The 18649-nt window shown below is 38.1% G+C and overlaps 2 protein-coding genes across 2 annotated transcripts; both read right to left on the minus strand.

Moving 5' to 3' along the window:
- Nucleotides 1-6440: 6440 nt before the first annotated feature.
- LOC133854341 (protein CANDIDATE G-PROTEIN COUPLED RECEPTOR 7-like) lies at nt 6441-7704 on the minus strand. Its single transcript, XM_062290496.1, has one exon. The coding sequence runs from the start codon at nt 7682-7684 to the stop codon at nt 6470-6472; it is 1215 nt and encodes a 404-aa protein (XP_062146480.1). The 5' UTR covers nt 7685-7704; the 3' UTR covers nt 6441-6469.
- Nucleotides 7705-11620: 3916 nt separating this feature from the next.
- LOC133854502 (endoglucanase 20-like) lies at nt 11621-18195 on the minus strand. Its single transcript, XM_062290742.1, has 5 exons — nt 17956-18195; nt 14965-15017; nt 14791-14845; nt 14543-14613; nt 11621-12224 (listed from the first exon to the last, which is right to left on the minus strand). The coding sequence occupies exons 1-5, from the start codon at nt 18193-18195 to the stop codon at nt 11621-11623; spliced, it is 1023 nt and encodes a 340-aa protein (XP_062146726.1).
- Nucleotides 18196-18649: the final 454 nt, after the last annotated feature.

The raw sequence follows: 18649 nt of genomic DNA on the forward strand, positions 1-18649 counted from the left end.
ATAAGTTGAATAATACAGTAAACGCGGTGGGTGCAAAGAATAGTCTCTATTATTGCAGTAAATAGTGTGGGCAAAAACAAAGAATTCTAGAACAAACTTTCATTTAACAGAAAAACCTCAGCTTCAATAGGCTTAAAAAAACTGTGGCCATTATTCTTGTAGATTGCAAGTCTTTCCTGTGGCTTTCACTCTCCATCCTATTCTCCAAACTAAGGCTATGTTTCTTTCGACCTAAATTGATTTTGGTTGAAAAATATTTTCAAAAAAATTATTAAAAAATATTTCTAATTCATAAAAAGATGTGCCAAGAAAAAATGAGTCTATTTGATAAAAAAAACTTAACAATCACTTCTTAAAAACTTTTTTGCTCTAAAAAAAGCTCAAAACTGCATTTTGAGAAGCTTTTTTTGAAAATGAGAATTTTTTCTAAAAAGTTTTTTCAAGCTTTTTCTGTTGACAAAATCTCTATTTCTGAACGCAATTTCAAAAATGCTCCTATTCTATTTCGTGATCATTTAGAAAATGAGAAGATACCCCTAACATTGTATGTCACATGTGAATAACCTTAAGAGACGGAATGAGGGAAGTCCTGGGGTCATGGCTTTTGGTGAGATAATCCATCTACAGTAAGCACATGAAATCCCAAAAGTAAATAAGGAAAATTTCAAAACCAATGAGGCCACAGGCCCACAGACCCCCCCCCCCCCCCCCCCCTTATGATTTGTTATAGGATTTAACAAATTTATTTAAGGGACAAATTTGCGTGTGGGTGACAATAACTCTGCAACGGCTTATTTCCTTTTTAGAATTCTTAGGATATCCTACCAACGGATTAAATTATCAGCTTTATGTTTTGTTTGTTTTGATGTAAAATATTTTTTGACATTTAGTTCGTACGAAAAAATTATCAACGGCGAAAAATCACCGGTGACGAAATTTCGTCACTGGCCGACAGGATTCCGACGATAAAGGCTAGAATCTAGCGGCAATGGCCAGATTCCGGCGAAGGTGGTTGGAATTTAGCCATTTGTGCCAAAATTCAGCTAGTTTCAGCATAATCTGGTCTCGGGAATCCAGCGGACTAGTGCCAAATTTCGGCATCGGCCAGATTTCAGCGGTGGTCGCCGGTGTCAGAATCCGACAATCGGATACCAAAATTCAAGGACCTTTGGCAGTAGATTTGGACTACCAACAAACTCCAATGCTCGGCGGTGGTAGATTCACATAAACATGTATGCAACAATGAAAAGTTTAAATCTAGAAAACGATTTACGATTTTTAAACCCATAAATTTTTTTGAAAAAATTAAAAAAGCTTTTACGGTCAAACTGAAAATGATTTTCGTTGACCATTATTTTCAATTACACCAAACATTAAAAAATATAAAAAAATATTTTATGCCCAATAAAACAGAGCATTAAATTTCATAATTCCCTGTCCTCGAATTTTAGCACATGAAAAGCTATTCTCGAGCCCTCCTTTTTTAATTTGTACATTATAAGTTTACACGTCATTGATAATGTCAACTTCTGAGGCCATGAGGTGGGCAACTATTTTAAAAGGAAAATGATAGATTTACAACACCACTACAACAATTGCACAATACCCCCTCACATGGGGGTGTGACTCGGTGTGTGGGGTTCACCCTCATGTGAGGAGGTGTTGTACAGTTGTTGTGGTGGTGTTGTGTAGGAATCAAATCCTATTTTAAAAAGCCAAGAATTAACCAAGGACAATAATTTGATATATTTTTAGCATACATCCATTCATAAAATATTTTCATAATAAACAAAACCCCACAAATAACAACAGACAACCAACAAGTTCTTTCTTTCTTTCTTCTTCTTCTTTCTTTCTTTCTCTTTCTCTTTTTTTTTTTTTTTTTTTTTTTTTTTCCCAAACATGTAGCATTTGCTACTATATATAACTGAGAAAGCCCGAAGGCCAATACAGAGAAAGGGAAGTCAACAAGACCCCTAAACTCTAAGCCAGAAGGATCTAATTTAAAAACAGCTGCTCGAACAGAAACATCAAATTTTACCAAAATTACATTTGAGCCTCTCTTACATTAACGCTCACTCTCAAATAAAAGAGGGCCGATCTAGCAACTCACCAACAAAAATTTCAATAAAATTTGAGTAATACACAGACAGACTATACCGAAAGAAACAAGAGGAATACACAACACAAAGCAGGAAAAAACCCAAAAAAAGCTATCGACAATAGAGGAAGAAGCGGAATCTACCGGAGACGACAGCGCGTGGGGGACACATGCCGTCATCGATCCCACCCAGCCGTAGATCAACCACCGAAGACCTCAACTAGCATTGTGCACGGCCAAAAGAAGCAGGGCGTGGCCGTCACTTGTGCCAAAGAGCAATAGGCTCTTTGGCACATGCAGGCCACGCGCCGGACAACGACGACCACCGTGGCCCGAGCTTTCAGCAATTGGAGCAGACAAAGATGAAGAGCACGGTTGGGGGGCGCGTGTCTTGGAAAAAACAATAGAGTTGTGTAGATCTGGCACCAAAGTTGAAGAAGAAACCTAGAAAAAAAGGCCAAACAACCATTGTTAAAGACACGATCACCGCCACACCTCCAACCTGGAACACCCAGATTTGAGTTTTCCTGCAAGAAACAAAAGAAAGAGAAAGAAAAACACAAATTATAAATCACCATAGCCTATCAAGGCTAGGGGATCAAAAGCTCTACATTCCTAAAGGCTGGGAGAAATGTAGCTTCCACTGGGAAAAGCTCAGGGAAGAAACAAAAGACACCTTAGTCCAAGAGGACTAAGGGCCAAACAAGAGCCGGGGGGGAAGGAGGCTGACCTCCCTCCCCCGGCAACGACTAACACCCTTTTTTTCCTTGCTTCTTTTCTCGCTCTCTCTCTCTATGGAGAAAAGAAGCCCACAACCAACAAGTTCTTGGTTGGTAAGAAATGCCGGATTGTACTCAGGTTTATCTGATTGAGAAAAATGTTTGAAATATGATAATTTTTACTACAATTCTTTTATAAACTTGTAGCAGTATCTTAACAGTGAAAATTTAAGCAACAACATTTATTTGGTAGATGAATTTAATTGTCTAGTGACTGATACGATAAATGTTACATAAATTGTAGTAAAAGTTATAATACACGCACTCAAAGTCGAAAAGTCAACTTGCACCTATTAACTCAGAATTAATCCTCCTGATGCATAACATTGAAAATACATAGTGAAAGCAACCCCTCAACAAATAAAAATACTAGTTTAAATTCCTGAATTAATTCTCAGAATAACAAATTAAAAAAATCCAAAGTTAAGTTGGCAAAGAAAGTCAAGGCCATAAATCAAATTAATAGACTGCTAAGATAATAAAACCAAAACTTTACAGATAAAGCCAATTTGCAAAAAAGACGAAAGCAAAAAAGTTTCAACCCCATATTCATCCTCATAAGAGAAACACCTCAAAACAATCTAGGCAGCTAAGGCAGTTCTTACAGCAACAACCTGGGCTGAAAAATTACATCCTTGCTAACTTAGAAGTGACAACCAAGGGAGTTGCATCAAGTATGGCATGAGCCTCGGCTGTTAGGAAGTGACACTAAATATAATCAAAAACCAAATCTGAAATTTATACATGGTACCTTAAGAGCCATTCAAAATCAAAACCTACACCTGTAAATCTCACTAAAGCTCGAAAGCCATTTTGTGCAATGATACCACCTCTAACTTTTTAATATCAACCATAAATCATATCTTTGCACGAGAAGCATGTTAACCTATGCATTCTGCCATCATCAACTACAGTTAGCAGGAAGAATACAGCACCACAAGGTGAGGATTCCGACTTACCTATTTGCTGAAGAAAAATACTCAAAACTTCTAGAGACATCTATATGCATCAAATGATAGATCATGAATAAATTTTCTGATATAGACAAAACACACACACACACATAAATGCATATTAAAGTTGTCCACCAACAGTCTACTACCCCAATAAATTCTTCACTCACTCCCTGGCAGAAAATTGTGATATCAAGCTGAATTTTCAAATGCTGATGCTACTGTTAGAGCTAAGTGATGCTACTTGCTGACAAACTGTCTCAGATTGGTTAAATACCTTACAAGATCGTGGAAAAACTAATGACACTGGTTACCTTTCTCGGACAATGTCAAATTGAAAGAGAGGTATCTCTTAGCCAGGGGGGAGGAGGGAAAGGAAGGTCAAACACAACTTGTGAAGTTAACACTCGGTGGGTTATATTAAAAGCATTTGTCCATGTAACAATTAGAATCAATGTTCTCAAGCCGAAGAACATTTTTCGTTTTCATAACATGTGTTAAATTACCACTTATTCGAAAAACTTAAGCTTATAGGAAGAGGTAAATTTTATCACTTGATCAATACTTTAACATTCCCCCTCACGCGTGGGCTCAAACTATTTTTTTAATATGTGAGGCCCAACACATGTAATATTTGATTGAAATGGGATAAATAACGGAGTCAAGGTTCGAACTTAAGACCTTTAGCTCTAATACCATGTTAAATCACCACTTATCCGAAAAGTTTAAGCTTATAGGAAAAGGTAAATTTAATCACTTAACAAATACTTTAACAACACGGTGAAATGATGTGCATAATTCAGTTAACTAACTGTAACTTAAGCTAGTTATAGATTGAGAGTGATCTTTATATATATATGGTTCAAGAATGAGAATGACCTTCATTTAATTTATTTCTAGTTAACTTACAAAAAGCATTTGTAATGTTTAATATTCAAGCCTTTCAAATAAAGAGATCCTTGTTTGTATTCTCAAAAGCCTGTTAACCAGGAATCAGCCACATAAATAACAACCCCAATAGACCATACTTTGAATTGGCATTCATGTGTTGTGATCCTGCCTCTCTTTTACTTATGATACTAGGTACCACTTCATTAGCATTCACAGCAGGCTAGCTAAAAGCCTATTTTGGCTAAGCCAAAACGTTAAAATGGGGAGAAAAGGCTCCCCAAAGTGTTGAAATTTTTTGTGACCGTGAACAGTGCTGTTCACTCACCAAATAGAGAAAAAGACATTAAAATATATGGAGGGAGTGTGATATGATTGTTGGACAAAGAATAAAGAAATCTTAGAAAAAAAAAAATTTAACAGATTAGTGAAAGTGGATAGTTAAAATAAGGAAATATGATTTTTTAGCTAAAATAGAGAATAAATTTGATGAGCCTGATGTGACTGCTTTCGCCAAATTCCCACCCCGTCCCACCCCTCCCCCCCAAAAAAAAAAGATGTATTAAGACCCCTATATGAAAATAGACGGCGTCTTGCATTACACAATCCAAGCAGCACAGTGATGGGTACCATAGCTCTACCATAGTCCACATTTTTATAAGATTTGTTAACAAGCTAGACATAAACCAACTCACCATCGAGCAATTGCAACTAGGCAATCTTACAACACTACAGCTGAATCAGTTTATCATGTTTCAATAAGCATCCACTCAACTCTACAAGTGAATAACTCCATTAATCAAGTCTGTCGCATTCAGGAGGCTGGAAGTTTATGAAATGTTTCATTTATTCAATTCGCATCAACTAATTAGTTGAAAAACGATTACAACATTTCATATGCGCAGTTGAAGAACTTAATATAAGACACAACCATTTTCCCCAAAAATTGAAATGCAAAGGATCTGGTATCAATACTTACAATTACTATCCAATTCACAGACATACATAAGAGGTCTATGAAACCATCCTAGTAACAGGCGCAGCAGATCAATCAACACAACAAATATAACATAGCGCAAATTCTACCTACATAATGCCTATAATACTCAAATTTAACAAGACCCATTTGTAAAAGTATGAATTTTCTACCTCAATCATTGCAACAGCTCCAAATTAAAGGTCACTCTTCCTCCGTCACCTCCCTCACAATTCGAACTCATCCACGAGCTTCAGTGCCTCCGCCGTTGCCTCCTACTCCTCGTCATCGATCACGAATACGGATTATCAGGGGTGGGCAAATTATCCGCCTAACCGCCTACCGACCACTTACCGAACTGAACCGCCATCGACCGCCTACCGACTTTACCGACTAATTTCGGTTCGGTAGTCGGTATAAAATTTTATTCCGAAAGCCGGATCGGCAACCTAACCGAACCGAACCGAACTGCCTTCTATTCCGACCGATTAACCGAACCGACATAAAACGAAACGACGTCGTTTTAGTAAGAACAAAACGTTTGATTTTTGATTTTTTATTTTTTAAAAAATAAAATCAAAACGACGTCGTTTCATTACCCATTTTAACCGAATGCTAACCGATTTAATCGACCGCCTATTAACCGCTTTACCGACTAAACCGACCGCCTATTAACCGCTTAACCGACTTAACCGAAATAAATTCAAGACTGCATTCCGACAAAAGTCGGTTAACCGACCGAATTAACCGCCTATCGAACCGACGTCCACCCCTACGGATTATGCGCCTCGGGCTTGAATTTATAACCTGTAAACACATAAAACGCCAGCGTCGCCAACTCTGCAGCCACCACGCTGGTCCAAAGATACCGATACGAAGTGATTGTCTCCAACGCGTACACCACCACACGCGTGAAGTAAATGTAGCAAATCACCACAATGTAGTACTGCCTAAACAGAGTTAACTTCATCAGATTCACCGCGGCCTTTCCGTCGGTCCTGGCGGCCTCACGGAGGTTCTTGATCGACCACATGATTCGGAACAGAACGGCGCAGCAGCAGATCACGTCGACGAGCAGGAACACCTGCTTCCACGTCACCCAGTCCTGCGCGAACGGACCGCTCTCGTCAATCACGACCAGAGCGGCGTTAGCGATCACCTGTAACTGGATTACAATCGTCAACACCTTCTTCTCCTTGTCCTGAAGGTAGGGTTTCAGGAAAGACCATCCGGTGCCGATCAACAGCATCAGCGTGAGCAGCGTGATTCCATTCAAGGGGCAGCTGTGCGCGTATCCGGTGCGCTTGATGTATGACTTGTCCTTGGCCTCGCAGAGAAGTTTCAGAGCCTTGAGGATGAGCACGGCGAGCATGAGGAAGTGGATTCCGAACACGGTCAATCGCTTCTTATAGAGCACGGAGATCCAGATTCCAGCGAGGCTGAAGTAGACTAGCGAGAAGAGGAAGTAAACCCTAGGGAGCACAGTCTTCCCGGCGGAGAGATAGTCCCGGCGACTGCTCTTCCCGTTGAAATTGTACATCGCCGACCTCACGTCCATCGAGACCGTAAGCTCGTTGCGGAAACAGTTCGCGAACACGAGCGTGTACTGATCGGCGTCGGTTTCAGTGAAAACGGTGTTAACGTCCCTCGCAGCTTTTAGCCTGTCGAAGGTGTACACTGGCTTGACGAGGTCGGAGAGGAGGGCGCACGTTGCCTCGCCGTCCTCGAGCTGCTGGACCACGTGCATCCAGGACTCCCGGGTGCAGAGGAGGAACCCGACTAGGGTGAGGTCGAGCTTCGGGTTGGAGAGCGAGATCCGGGACACGTTGAGCTCCAGGCGGCCCCTGTGTGTGAACCCGAACTCGTCGAAGGAGATTATGGGCCGGCCGTCGGATCGGACGCTCGTGAACCGGATCTCTGCCAGAGAAATAGACATGGAGAGGAACAGCAAGAGAGATAGGAAAACGGAGCGGGTCGGGGGAGCCATGAGAGGACTGCGTAGATCTCTCAGATTAATGCGGAGGTCTAACAAGAGAATTGTGTTTTTACTTTTCCTTTCGAAAGTCAAGAAGCAACAGGATTAATACTTAATAGAGACCTCTAACAGGCTTTTGTCTTTGAGGGATTTCTGCTTAAGAGCCTTAACCCATAACAGTTGCTCCTCAACTAAAATTTTCTATCCAAGCTTCACAAGCAATGCCTTTTTTTGACTCATAATAGATCTAAGACCAAGATCTCCCAAATGCTCAGTGTGTAACAACACATAACCTAGGAAAGATATGACAACATAAAAAAAAGACACAAAATTAAGATGGCTCGGTTTAGCATCACCACAAATGGCAGAAACACAGTTACTATGTTCCAGGGAATAAAAACAAATACACAGTAACTTATAAATCATGATAACAATAACAATGGCTTTGATATCAATGTTAGAAATAAAATTGTCATGCACAGCGGAATAAAGCAGTACCTTATATGCACCGCAATCAAATATTGTTACACGTGATTTTCCAATAAGCCTCTTCTTCTTTGTGGTGGAATACACTACCAAAAAGTAATGAAGTAATATTCACAATATCCACAGCCTAGATGCACGGGAAAAACTGAAAGTCCGTCTTTTTCTCAAAAACTTATCTTAACCCATTTAATAGGAGATTTAATATGAGACTATTTATAGAGAGCAGTTTGTGGCAGTTTGGAGCAATTATACCATAGGAAAAATAACTGAAAATAATCAGTTATAGTTTACAATAGCCAGGCGTTGTATCGCCTGGCTTGAATGTTGAGGGTCATGCCCATGTGGACGCCTCTTCATATTCAGCAATGACCTACGTTCACACGTTAAAGCCTGTTTGCTACATTTTACGTTGATTATAGAGAAATAGTATGAACGTTACAAGTTTCTTCTACTTCTACATTAACAACAATAAATCTAATTTATCATCTTGTAACTCTTGTCTATTGAGTTATTGCAACTCTTCTTTCTTGAGTTTTTGTAAATCTTATGTCAATACTTAAAATTGCAAATTTTAGACCAAGCAAGAGGGGCTAAATTTGATTTCTTTGAATCCTTAAAACCCCAAAGAAACTTTCTGAAAATCAAATCCATTTGGGAGCATAAAGTCTTTGGCAGTAGAGAAGCAGCCATTGATTTAATCAGAATTGTTATAACAGCCTGAGATAATGTTCTTGCCTTCAAACTAGAAACTCTATTAAGAATTTTATCCTTTATCTCCTCAAAAGCTTTCTTTTTGTTTTGTTCAATGGACTACCATTGTTGCTAAAAGAAATAGCAGATTTGGCCATGTTAACCTTCTAACCAGATAGGGCAGTTTATCTACTAAGGCATGAAAGAATATTTGTAGCCTCTTGAGGATTAGCCCTGTTTCAGAGCATAACATCATTGCAGGACGAGGTAGGCTTTCTTGTCTCTTCTTTCTTGTCTCTATCTTTTTCAAAATATATTTTTGCCTATATTTTTAATTTTAATTTTATATAATTTTATTTTTAGAATATGTATTTTTAAGAAGCTATTGATATTTTATTGCTGGGGTAACGCCCCGAAAATGGTCTTAAAATATTTTTAGGGAAAATTTCATACTTCATTCTATTTCAAATAGATAGAGCTTTTTGCTCTAAATTTATAATATCACATACAACTACGAATCTCCTCAATCAAAACTTATCTAAAACTTGTTTAACAGCTCCTTTGGCCAACTCATGCGTAGAGCATAATTAGCCTCTTTTTTGGCATGATACACCTCTCAGCTTTGCAACATATTTTGGAACATATCTGGTACCCTCCACTAGTTGTTCATATGACTCATATTCGCTCCAGATCATTTCTTTGGCAATCACAACATTTACTATTTGACTCGCATCACCTTCCAAAATAATTTGTTGCAGACCCAAATCTCGACTAAACTCCGTTGAATCAAAGGGAAACTACTGTGAGTAAAAGGACTAGCAAAAACTTCCCTTAGATTTCCTTAAATTTAGAGAATAAAACTATTTTTTACTTCCATATCTTAATACACTTCACAATAGCTTCCTTTATCTTTTCCTATACTATTAAAATATTATTTATTTACATAATACAAGTTCCTTTCCTATCCTTAAATTTTTTACAAAATTTTAATACAATTCTCAATTAAAGGCGAAAAGATGAGAGATCAGGGAGAGAGAAATATTTCTATTAAATAATGAATAGGGAAGTTATAAGAAAACTAAAATGCTACTCAATGTAGTGTACCATATCCAATGTTTAGGGAAGTAATAGGGAAGCTGTTGCACGTGACTTTTTGTTTTTTGTTTTTTAAGATTTTCCCTTTATTTAGGGAATGTAAGAGATTATAGAGAAGCTGTTGTGAGTAGGGGTGTGCAAAACCCGTAATCCCCGCCCCGCCCTGCAGCACCCGCCCCACCCCGCCCCGCAGAGGACTGGGTTTTCAGGTTTTTTTGCGGGTTAGGGTCTTAATTTGAGAAATTTATGCGGGGCGAGGCGGGTTGCGGGTTTAGCCTTTTAAAAAATGCAGGTCCCCGCCCCGCCCCTCCCCACACCGCACAAAGGAGAAAAAAAAGAAAAAAAGAAAAAATCATGTTTCTTAGAATTTTATCTATAATTAATAGGGTTTTTAATTTAGTTTACAAGGCTAATTCTATGGAAAATGTTCTTGTATGGAAATAGGAACGATTGAAAGATATGTGTCAACATGTCGAAGGAGCTTTGAAATTATAATTTTTTTCTTTAATGAAACAGAGTTGATTTCCTAAAAATTTGACTTTACATTCATAAGATTCTGTGAAAATTTAATATGAATTTAATTTTTTTATTAAAAAAACCAATATTTTTTTTTCGAATTTTTATTTTTTACAAAATAAAATCAAAATTACATAAATGTCACTCAAAATACCAGCCCCGCCCTTCAGTGATCTGCCCCGCATGGTTAGTCTTTATCAAGTGCGATTTGCAGGTTGAAAATTTTCAACTCGCAAAGGTGCGGGGCGGGGCAAAAAAAGGCGGAAACCCGCACCGCCCCGCCCAATGCATACCCCTAGTTGTGAGTGCTCTTCATTGCTGCAATTGGATTTGAGTAATGCTCTTCACCATATTTTAATTTCACAATGCTAACGTGACAATCACAACTAACTTTTGTTTTTTTTTTTTTTTTCATCATTAAAAAAAAAAAAAAACAAAAGACAAAAGTTAATTGTGACTGTCACATTAGCATACAGGGATATTTGTGATATAAAAATATAGTTTATAGCATTATTGATTAAATTTTGGTCACAAATAACTTAAAAGTGCCCAATGTCATACCATGTTCATGAGCTATTTAATTTAATGCTTTCATCAATGCCTATGGCTTTTTGGCATTATGGTTATTAAAGTTTATTAAATTTATCATCTTCCATGAATTTAAACTTTTGAAATAATTGATAATTTAACATAATATCAGAACAAATATCTCTAAGTTCAAATATGCATTTATAGTTTAACCTTCATTTTGATAAAATAAATAATTAAATTCACCATTTCTTATTAGCTTTAAGTTTAAAAGCCAACTAATAGAGGAGCACAGAGCCTTGTTGGTCTGGTTTCGGCCAACTGATAGAGGATACCAAAATAAAGCTCAAGAGTTTGAGCAATAGGACGATTCCGCATGTTGGAAGGGAAGCTAATAAAGCAGCCCATGTTATGGCAAATGTTGCAATTTCACAGGTACTAGATAGAGTATGAATAGAGGAATGTCCTTTTATTCATAACATTGTACTTGCAGAATAAGAAGCTTCTTCTCATTAATGATATTATCTCAATTTCTCAACAAAAAAAGTTTGAAAGCCAACATGAGAGCATTTTCAAAGCTCCTTATATATATATATATATTCTCTTCAAATCCACTCCCTCTAAATTTCAAACTTACATGGTACAGATACTAATCCTCAAGCCATAGGTAATGAGAGTGTTATTACTTAGTGTGGGATTGCCTAAGAGGAAAGCAAGAGCACCAACAAATGGTTCATTTATATATGTAGCCGGCTCAGATTGCTGGTAGTTATTCCGATCATCGGAGAAATTGTCTCCGCTATCAGGGCCACCAACTATAGCTCCAACAAGGACATTTGGATTGGGGGAACCGGATTTGAGGTATTGAAACCCATCGTTGCAGGAAATTTGAGCAGGGTGTGCGTGTATGGATGGTACAGAGGAGCCCCTATGGTCGACATGCTGGGGGTACTTCTCCCCGAAACCCACCATGTAAGACATCTTTGCAGGATTATCTCCTAAAATGTAGTCAACTTGCTTCTTTGCCGGTGCGATGAGATTTTCTGCTGTCACCTTTGAACTACCACATGTGGCAACTCCGCCATTGGAGATAAGATAGTTTGCATATGCCAGGAGCAGGAAAGCTGTGGAAGTAACATACTGCAAATTGCTCGCACTTCCTTTGTAAAGAAGTCCCCCTGTAAAAACTATAACGTTAGGCAACCATGCTCTGTCTCTGTTATTTGACAATCTTAAACTGACATTAGTTCAACAAAGTAATCTCACCAAAAAGCTCAAACTAATATGGTTGGAGACTTGAGTCTCCAGGAACCATGTAAGTTGCAAACTCACTTCAATCAATAGCGTGTTGATTGCGGTCTTTTGTTACCAAAATATATCAATAATAAATAAAACACTCGCAATAGGACGAATCCTTGTAGGATAAGGCTATAGAGAGGGTGTCAAACCTCAAGGACTGCGGGGGTATGGTTATCAAGCTTTATCAAGATTAAATATAACTTAATTAAAAAGATTTTTGATTTTGATTTGATTTTCCTAAAAATAAATATAAAAGTAAAAAGACATAAATTTAAAAATGATCTTGATGAGATAAAGAATAGGGGGTTGATTTCACCACTCACCGCATAACAATGGTCAATCATAAATTAACAAGGAAAATTCGTATGATGTATGATATAGGGCTCGTCTCACTCGAGCAGTCAAGAAAGTACCTTTAAAGAATAAGTATAATCCATCTTCGGTTGGCACGGACCGTCCACCTAACCACTAAGATGCGGTACGACCCGTCTTTCCTAAGGTATGGACTAGCTATGTCTTTAATAGGATTTACACACAATCAATGGAATAGCATAACCCATCTTCGGTTTGCACCGACTGCCTACCTAAATTACACTAAGTTAGGGTGTAGTACAATCCGTCTTCCCTAAGGTATGACCTATCTAACCCTCTTGATCATATGTCAATGAAAATCGTTGTATAACAATCATTCACATAATCACAGAAAATATGAAGGATTGAGTTAAATCAATAGAAAAAACTTTCTAAGACAAGATAAGAATTTCATAATGATTGAGTGTAGACATTAAGATCAATTCTGACAATTATACAACCATCATGCATATAGAAAATCCAAAATTAAAATACAATCAAACTATCGTTACTTGGAAATGGGTACATCAACACCCTATTAGAAATTTAACCGCTCATCGTGGTGCTAGGATGGCCTCCTGCCATGGTATACTCCTCTTCAACTTGTCAAGCCTCCAAGAACGCACACCCCAGGACACCCTTCTCTTGAAGCTTATGGGTCTATTTATAGGGAGCAAACAAGCCCTAGAGCCCTTGTAATTCTAGAAAATCATCTCTTGGGTCAAATTAGGAAATAATCATGGTAGAAATCGGAATAGAATTGTCCAGATTTGTGGTCATTTATTGCGAGACGATTTTGGCCTAGCGGAAATCCAAATTAGAAAAAAGCTATTTCTGACGTAATTGTTTCATTTTTTGTTAGCTTTCCAACGCCACAAATTTTATCGCAATCCGATTCCTGAGCAGAGAGTTATGACCAAAACAATGAGACGTCTTCATTCTAGATTCTTTCCAAAACAAAAGATTTGGCCGGCTTCTCTTTTCCTTAAGTCAAATTTGATTTGGCTTTTTGATTCTTTCCAAAATTGAGTTGGCCAGCTTCATTATTATCTTGGTATTGATGGATTTGACTTCATTAATATCTTGGAATTAACGGATTTTTTTCAAGAACTTGTAAAATACAAGAAAACACAAAACAATACAAAATATTAAATTATACAAAACTAAGAGATTAACATATGTAAATTAAGGGGATTAAATGTGTCACACTCAGTACTTATCACGTGTCATAACAAATCCAGATTTGATGCTTGGAGTTTACTTCTTTCTTTCCTTTTGTTTTTTTTTTTGGTTAATTTACTCGACTGACTTGGGCATCAAAGACATTTTTCGTCGGCTCAACCGGCAAGCCTTTGTTGTGACAGACTAATATTCCAGGATCATTTATTAAAGGCGGGGTAGATTTCAACCATCATCAATATTTAAGAACTCTACCTAGCTCTTCTTACTGAGATACACGACCCACGCAGGGCAATTAATTACCATGGGACCATGTATTTATCTGTGAGCAATCATTCATCGACCACAACCCCATTCTTTAATGTTCCTTTTTTTCTTCTTCCGTAATTTACAAAATGTGATCTTCTATGAATAAAAGGGTTTGGGAAGGTCCATAATTACAATACGTTTTTGGATCACACATAAAATTAGTTTGCTGGGATTCCACAAGACAAATACATGGAAAGAGCTCTCTCACCTTCGATCAAATTTGGCACCCAACCCAAGTTTCAAGTCCTGAAAAGTTGACAACGAAAGGACACTGTGGGCTAACGTGAGGGTCCCTACAATCATCAACACTGGAGCGGACGACGACGGTGAACACGGCTGGGGGGCGCGTGTCTTGGAATAATAGCCGGAGGTGTGCAGATCTGGCTCCAAAGTTGAAGAAGAAAATTTGAATAAAACCGGCCAGAACCTCCGTTAAAGACACAAAACCCGCCGCACTCCCAAGCTAGAACACCTCCATTTGGGCCTTCCTGCAAAGAACAAAAGAAAGAGACAAGAAAACACAGAAAAAAACCACCATAGCCTAACAAGGCTAGGGGACAACAGCTCCACAACCCTAATGGCTGAGAGAAAGCTAGCCTCCACTGAGAAAAGCTCAGGAGGAAACAAAACCTTAGTCCAAGAGGACCAAGGGACAAAAACAAAACCTGGGGGAAGGAGGGAGGCCTCCCTCCCCCAGCAACGACGAGCTCTCTCTGTTGTCTGCAAGAAAAGAGACAGAGAGAAAGGAGCCACATGAAACGTTTTTCGTTCTTCAACATGGCTGTCTCCCTCTTTTGTTTTTATGCTCCATTTGTCTATAAACTAGTTTGTTCAACTACACTCGTAAAAACTCAATTACCTCTTCTTCCGGTCCAACACGTAAAAGATTTAACTAAAACGAAAAGTAAATTAATGGAGATAAAATTCGAACTCAAGACGTCTTCTCTCAAACAATTTAAATCACTATTTAGCTCAAAAGCTTAAGTGCTTAAACCGATAAAAAGTGGTAAATATAATTATTTAATTAATATTTTAACAACATTTTTCCTACTCCCGATATACCATATTACATATATCCATACCAACACAAAAAAGCTTCACACGTCTCAAGAATTCCAAACTTCTGCTCGTACATGAGTAGCGAGTATTATCACTCCAAAAAGATTAATTAAGTTACAATTAAAATTCTTCGGAATCGTAATTTATAACTCGTATTTTCAATATGTACAAACGTATCTACTGCTATAGATAAAAGCCCTCTATATGTGGAGATGGTTGACTAGAGTCTACAGGCCCCATGGCACATGCACAAGAAAGTTGGCTAGGCTCAACTGCATAAGAGATATATTGGACATGGACCACAAAATTGGACCATCTTCCAATGTCATATAAGTTGAATAATACAAGTAAACGCTGTGGATGCAAAGAATAGTCTCAATTCTTGCAGTAAATAGTGTGGGCAAAAACAAAGAATTCTAGAACAAACTTTCATTCACAAAAAAAACCTCAGCTTCAATAGGCTAAATAAACAGTGGCCTTTATCCTTGTAGATTGCACGTCTTTCTTGGGTTTTGGCTTTCACTCTCTGTCCTATTCTCCAAACCAAGGCTCTCTTTCTTTCTACCTAAATTGCTTTTGGTTGAAAAATATTTTCAAAAAACTTATTTTTCGAAAAAATATTTCTAATACATAAAAAAATGTGCCAAACAAAAATGAGTACGTTTAGTTAAAAACTTAAAAATTACTTTTTAAAAACCTTTTTGCTCTAAAAAAATTTAAAACTGCATTTTGAGAAACCTGAAAACTAGACTTTTTTTAAAAAGCTTTTTCAGTAGACAAAATCTCTATTTTTGAACGCAATTACAAACAAGCCCCTAAACTATTTTGTGATCATTTAGAAAATGATGAGATACCCCTAACATTGTATGTCACATGTGATAACCTTGAGAGACGGAATCAAGGAAGTCCTTGGGTCATGGCTTTTGGTGTGATAATCCATCTACAGTAAGCACATGAAATCCCAAAAGTAAATAAGGAAATTTTCAAAACCATGGAGGCCACAGGCCCACAGTCCCCTCCCCTCGTTTATGATTTGTTATAGGACTTAATAAATTTATTTAAGGGACAAATTTGCATGTGTGTGACAATAACTCAAGAATGGATTATTTTTTTTTTTAGAATTCTTAGGATATTCTACCAACGGATTAAAAATATTTTTCGGCGTTTGGCTCATACGAAAAAAATTACCAACGGCAAAAAATCATCGGTGATGAGATTTTGTCACTGGCCGACAGAATTTAAGCGATGATGGCTGGAATCTAGGGGCAATAGCTAAATTCTGGCGAAAAAGGTTGGAATTTAGCCATTTGTGCCGAATTCCGGCCAACCTGGCCAAAATCTGGCACAATACAACCAAATTCTGACTAGTTTCGACAGAATCTGGTCACTGGAATCCAGTGGACCAATGCCAAATTTCAGTACCGGCCGAATTTCGACGGTGGTCGCTGGTGCTAGAATTTAGCAATCGGATACCAAAATTCGTGGACCTTCAACAGTAAATTTGAGCTACCAACAAACTCCAATGCTCGACAGTGACAGATTTCCATAAACGTGCATGCAAAAATGAAGTGTTTAAATCTAAAAAATTATTTACGATTTTTAAAACTGTAAATCATTTTTCAAAAATTAAAGAAACTTTTACGGTCAAATTGAAAATGATTTATGTTGACCATCATTTTGAATTGCACCAAACATTGAAAAATATAAAAAATATTTTACGCTTAAACAAACGAAGCATTAAATTTCATAATTCCCTGTCCTTGAATTTAGCACATGAAAAGCTATTGTCGAGCCCTTCTTTTTTAATTTGTACATGATAAGCTCACACGTCATTGATAATGTCAACTTCTAAATCCATGAGGTGAGCAACTATTTTTAAAAGCCAAGAATTAACCAAGGACAATAATTTGATATATTTTTAGGAGACATCCATCTATAAAATATTTTCAAAATAAACAAAACCCCTCAAATAACAACAGACAATCAACAACCAACAAGTTCTTGGTTGGTACGAAATGCTGGATTGTACTTGGGTTTATGCTACAAGAAAAATATTTGGAGTACTATAATTTTTACTACAACTTTTTTATAAACTTATAGCAGTATCTTAACAGTGAAAATTTAAGCAACAACATTTATTTGATAAGTGAATTTAATTGTCTAGTGACCGGTAAATGCTATGAAAATTGTAGTAAAAGCTATAATACCCGTACTCAAAGTCGAAAAGCCAACTTGCACCTATTAACTCAGAATTAATCCTCCTGATGCATAACATTGAAAATACATAGTGATAGCAACCCCTCAACAAATAAAAATACTAGTTTAAATTCCTGAATTAATTCCCAGAATAACAAATTAAAATCCAAAGTTAAGATGGCAAAGAAAGTCAAGGCCATAAATTAAATTAATAGACTGCTAAGATAATAAAACCAAAACTTTCCAGATAAGGCCAAATTAGCAAAAGAGTTTCAACCCCATATCCATCCTCCTAAGAGAAACCCCTCAAAACAATCTAGGCAGCTAAGGCAATTCTTAGAGCACTCCCATCGATGATCCTAAAATGGTTCCTTCTCTATGTTTAGGAAAAATATCATAAAAAATACAAAAAATCAACCTCCAACAAATACCCTAAAATTGGGTTTTTTGGTTGGGAAGCAACAGTGCTTCCTAACCCATTATTTTAATAAAAAAAAAAAGCTCTCTCCTCTATCTCTCTCCTCTCTCCTCCTCTATCTTCCCCCCATCGCCGAAGCTCTCCCTCGGCTTCAAACCTCGCCTCCCACCCATCCACGCCTCCTCTTCCACAAATTCACCATCCCACCATCGCCGGCCTCGTCCTCATGGCAATTGCTCTCCATTTTCATCTCCACCATCGCCAGCCTCGTCCTCAGCCCCCTGCCCGTCAGAGCCTGGGCCTTCCTCAGCCTCACCGCCTCCGTCATCACTAAAACCCTGTCCTTCTCCTGCGCCATCTTCGCCTTCACCAACGAGGTCATCTGGCTCATCGTCATCTCCTTCTTCGCCCGCGGCTTCGTCAAGACTGGCTTGGGCGATAGGATCGCCACCTACTTCGTCAAATGGCTGGGCAAGAGTACCTTGGGGTTGTCCTACGGATTGACGATCAGCGAGGGCCGGTGGCGTCTTCTTGCCAATAATCAAGTTTTTGTCGCTATCGGCAGGGAGTAAACCGGGCGATCCGTTGGCGAAAAAGCTCGGACTTGAGGCTGTGTTTGGAATGCGGGAAAAGAGAGGCAGAGGATATTGGGGGAATTGTGAGAATTGCAGGAGAGAGGAATTCGGTGAAAGGAAAGGAATTGAGGTTGCTGTGGTTGAAGATAGAGGGTTTTGGGGAGAGGATTGAGGAGGCCGTGGAGGGTGAGGGAGGCGGAGGCGAGAGAGGATGGATTTGGGGAAGTTTCCGGAGAAGACGAGAGAGAGAGAGAGAAAAAAAGAAAAAAGAAATAA

This window comes from Alnus glutinosa, chromosome 13, assembly GCF_958979055.1.
Source record: "Alnus glutinosa chromosome 13, dhAlnGlut1.1, whole genome shotgun sequence".
Taxonomy (NCBI): Eukaryota; Viridiplantae; Streptophyta; class Magnoliopsida; order Fagales; family Betulaceae; genus Alnus; species Alnus glutinosa.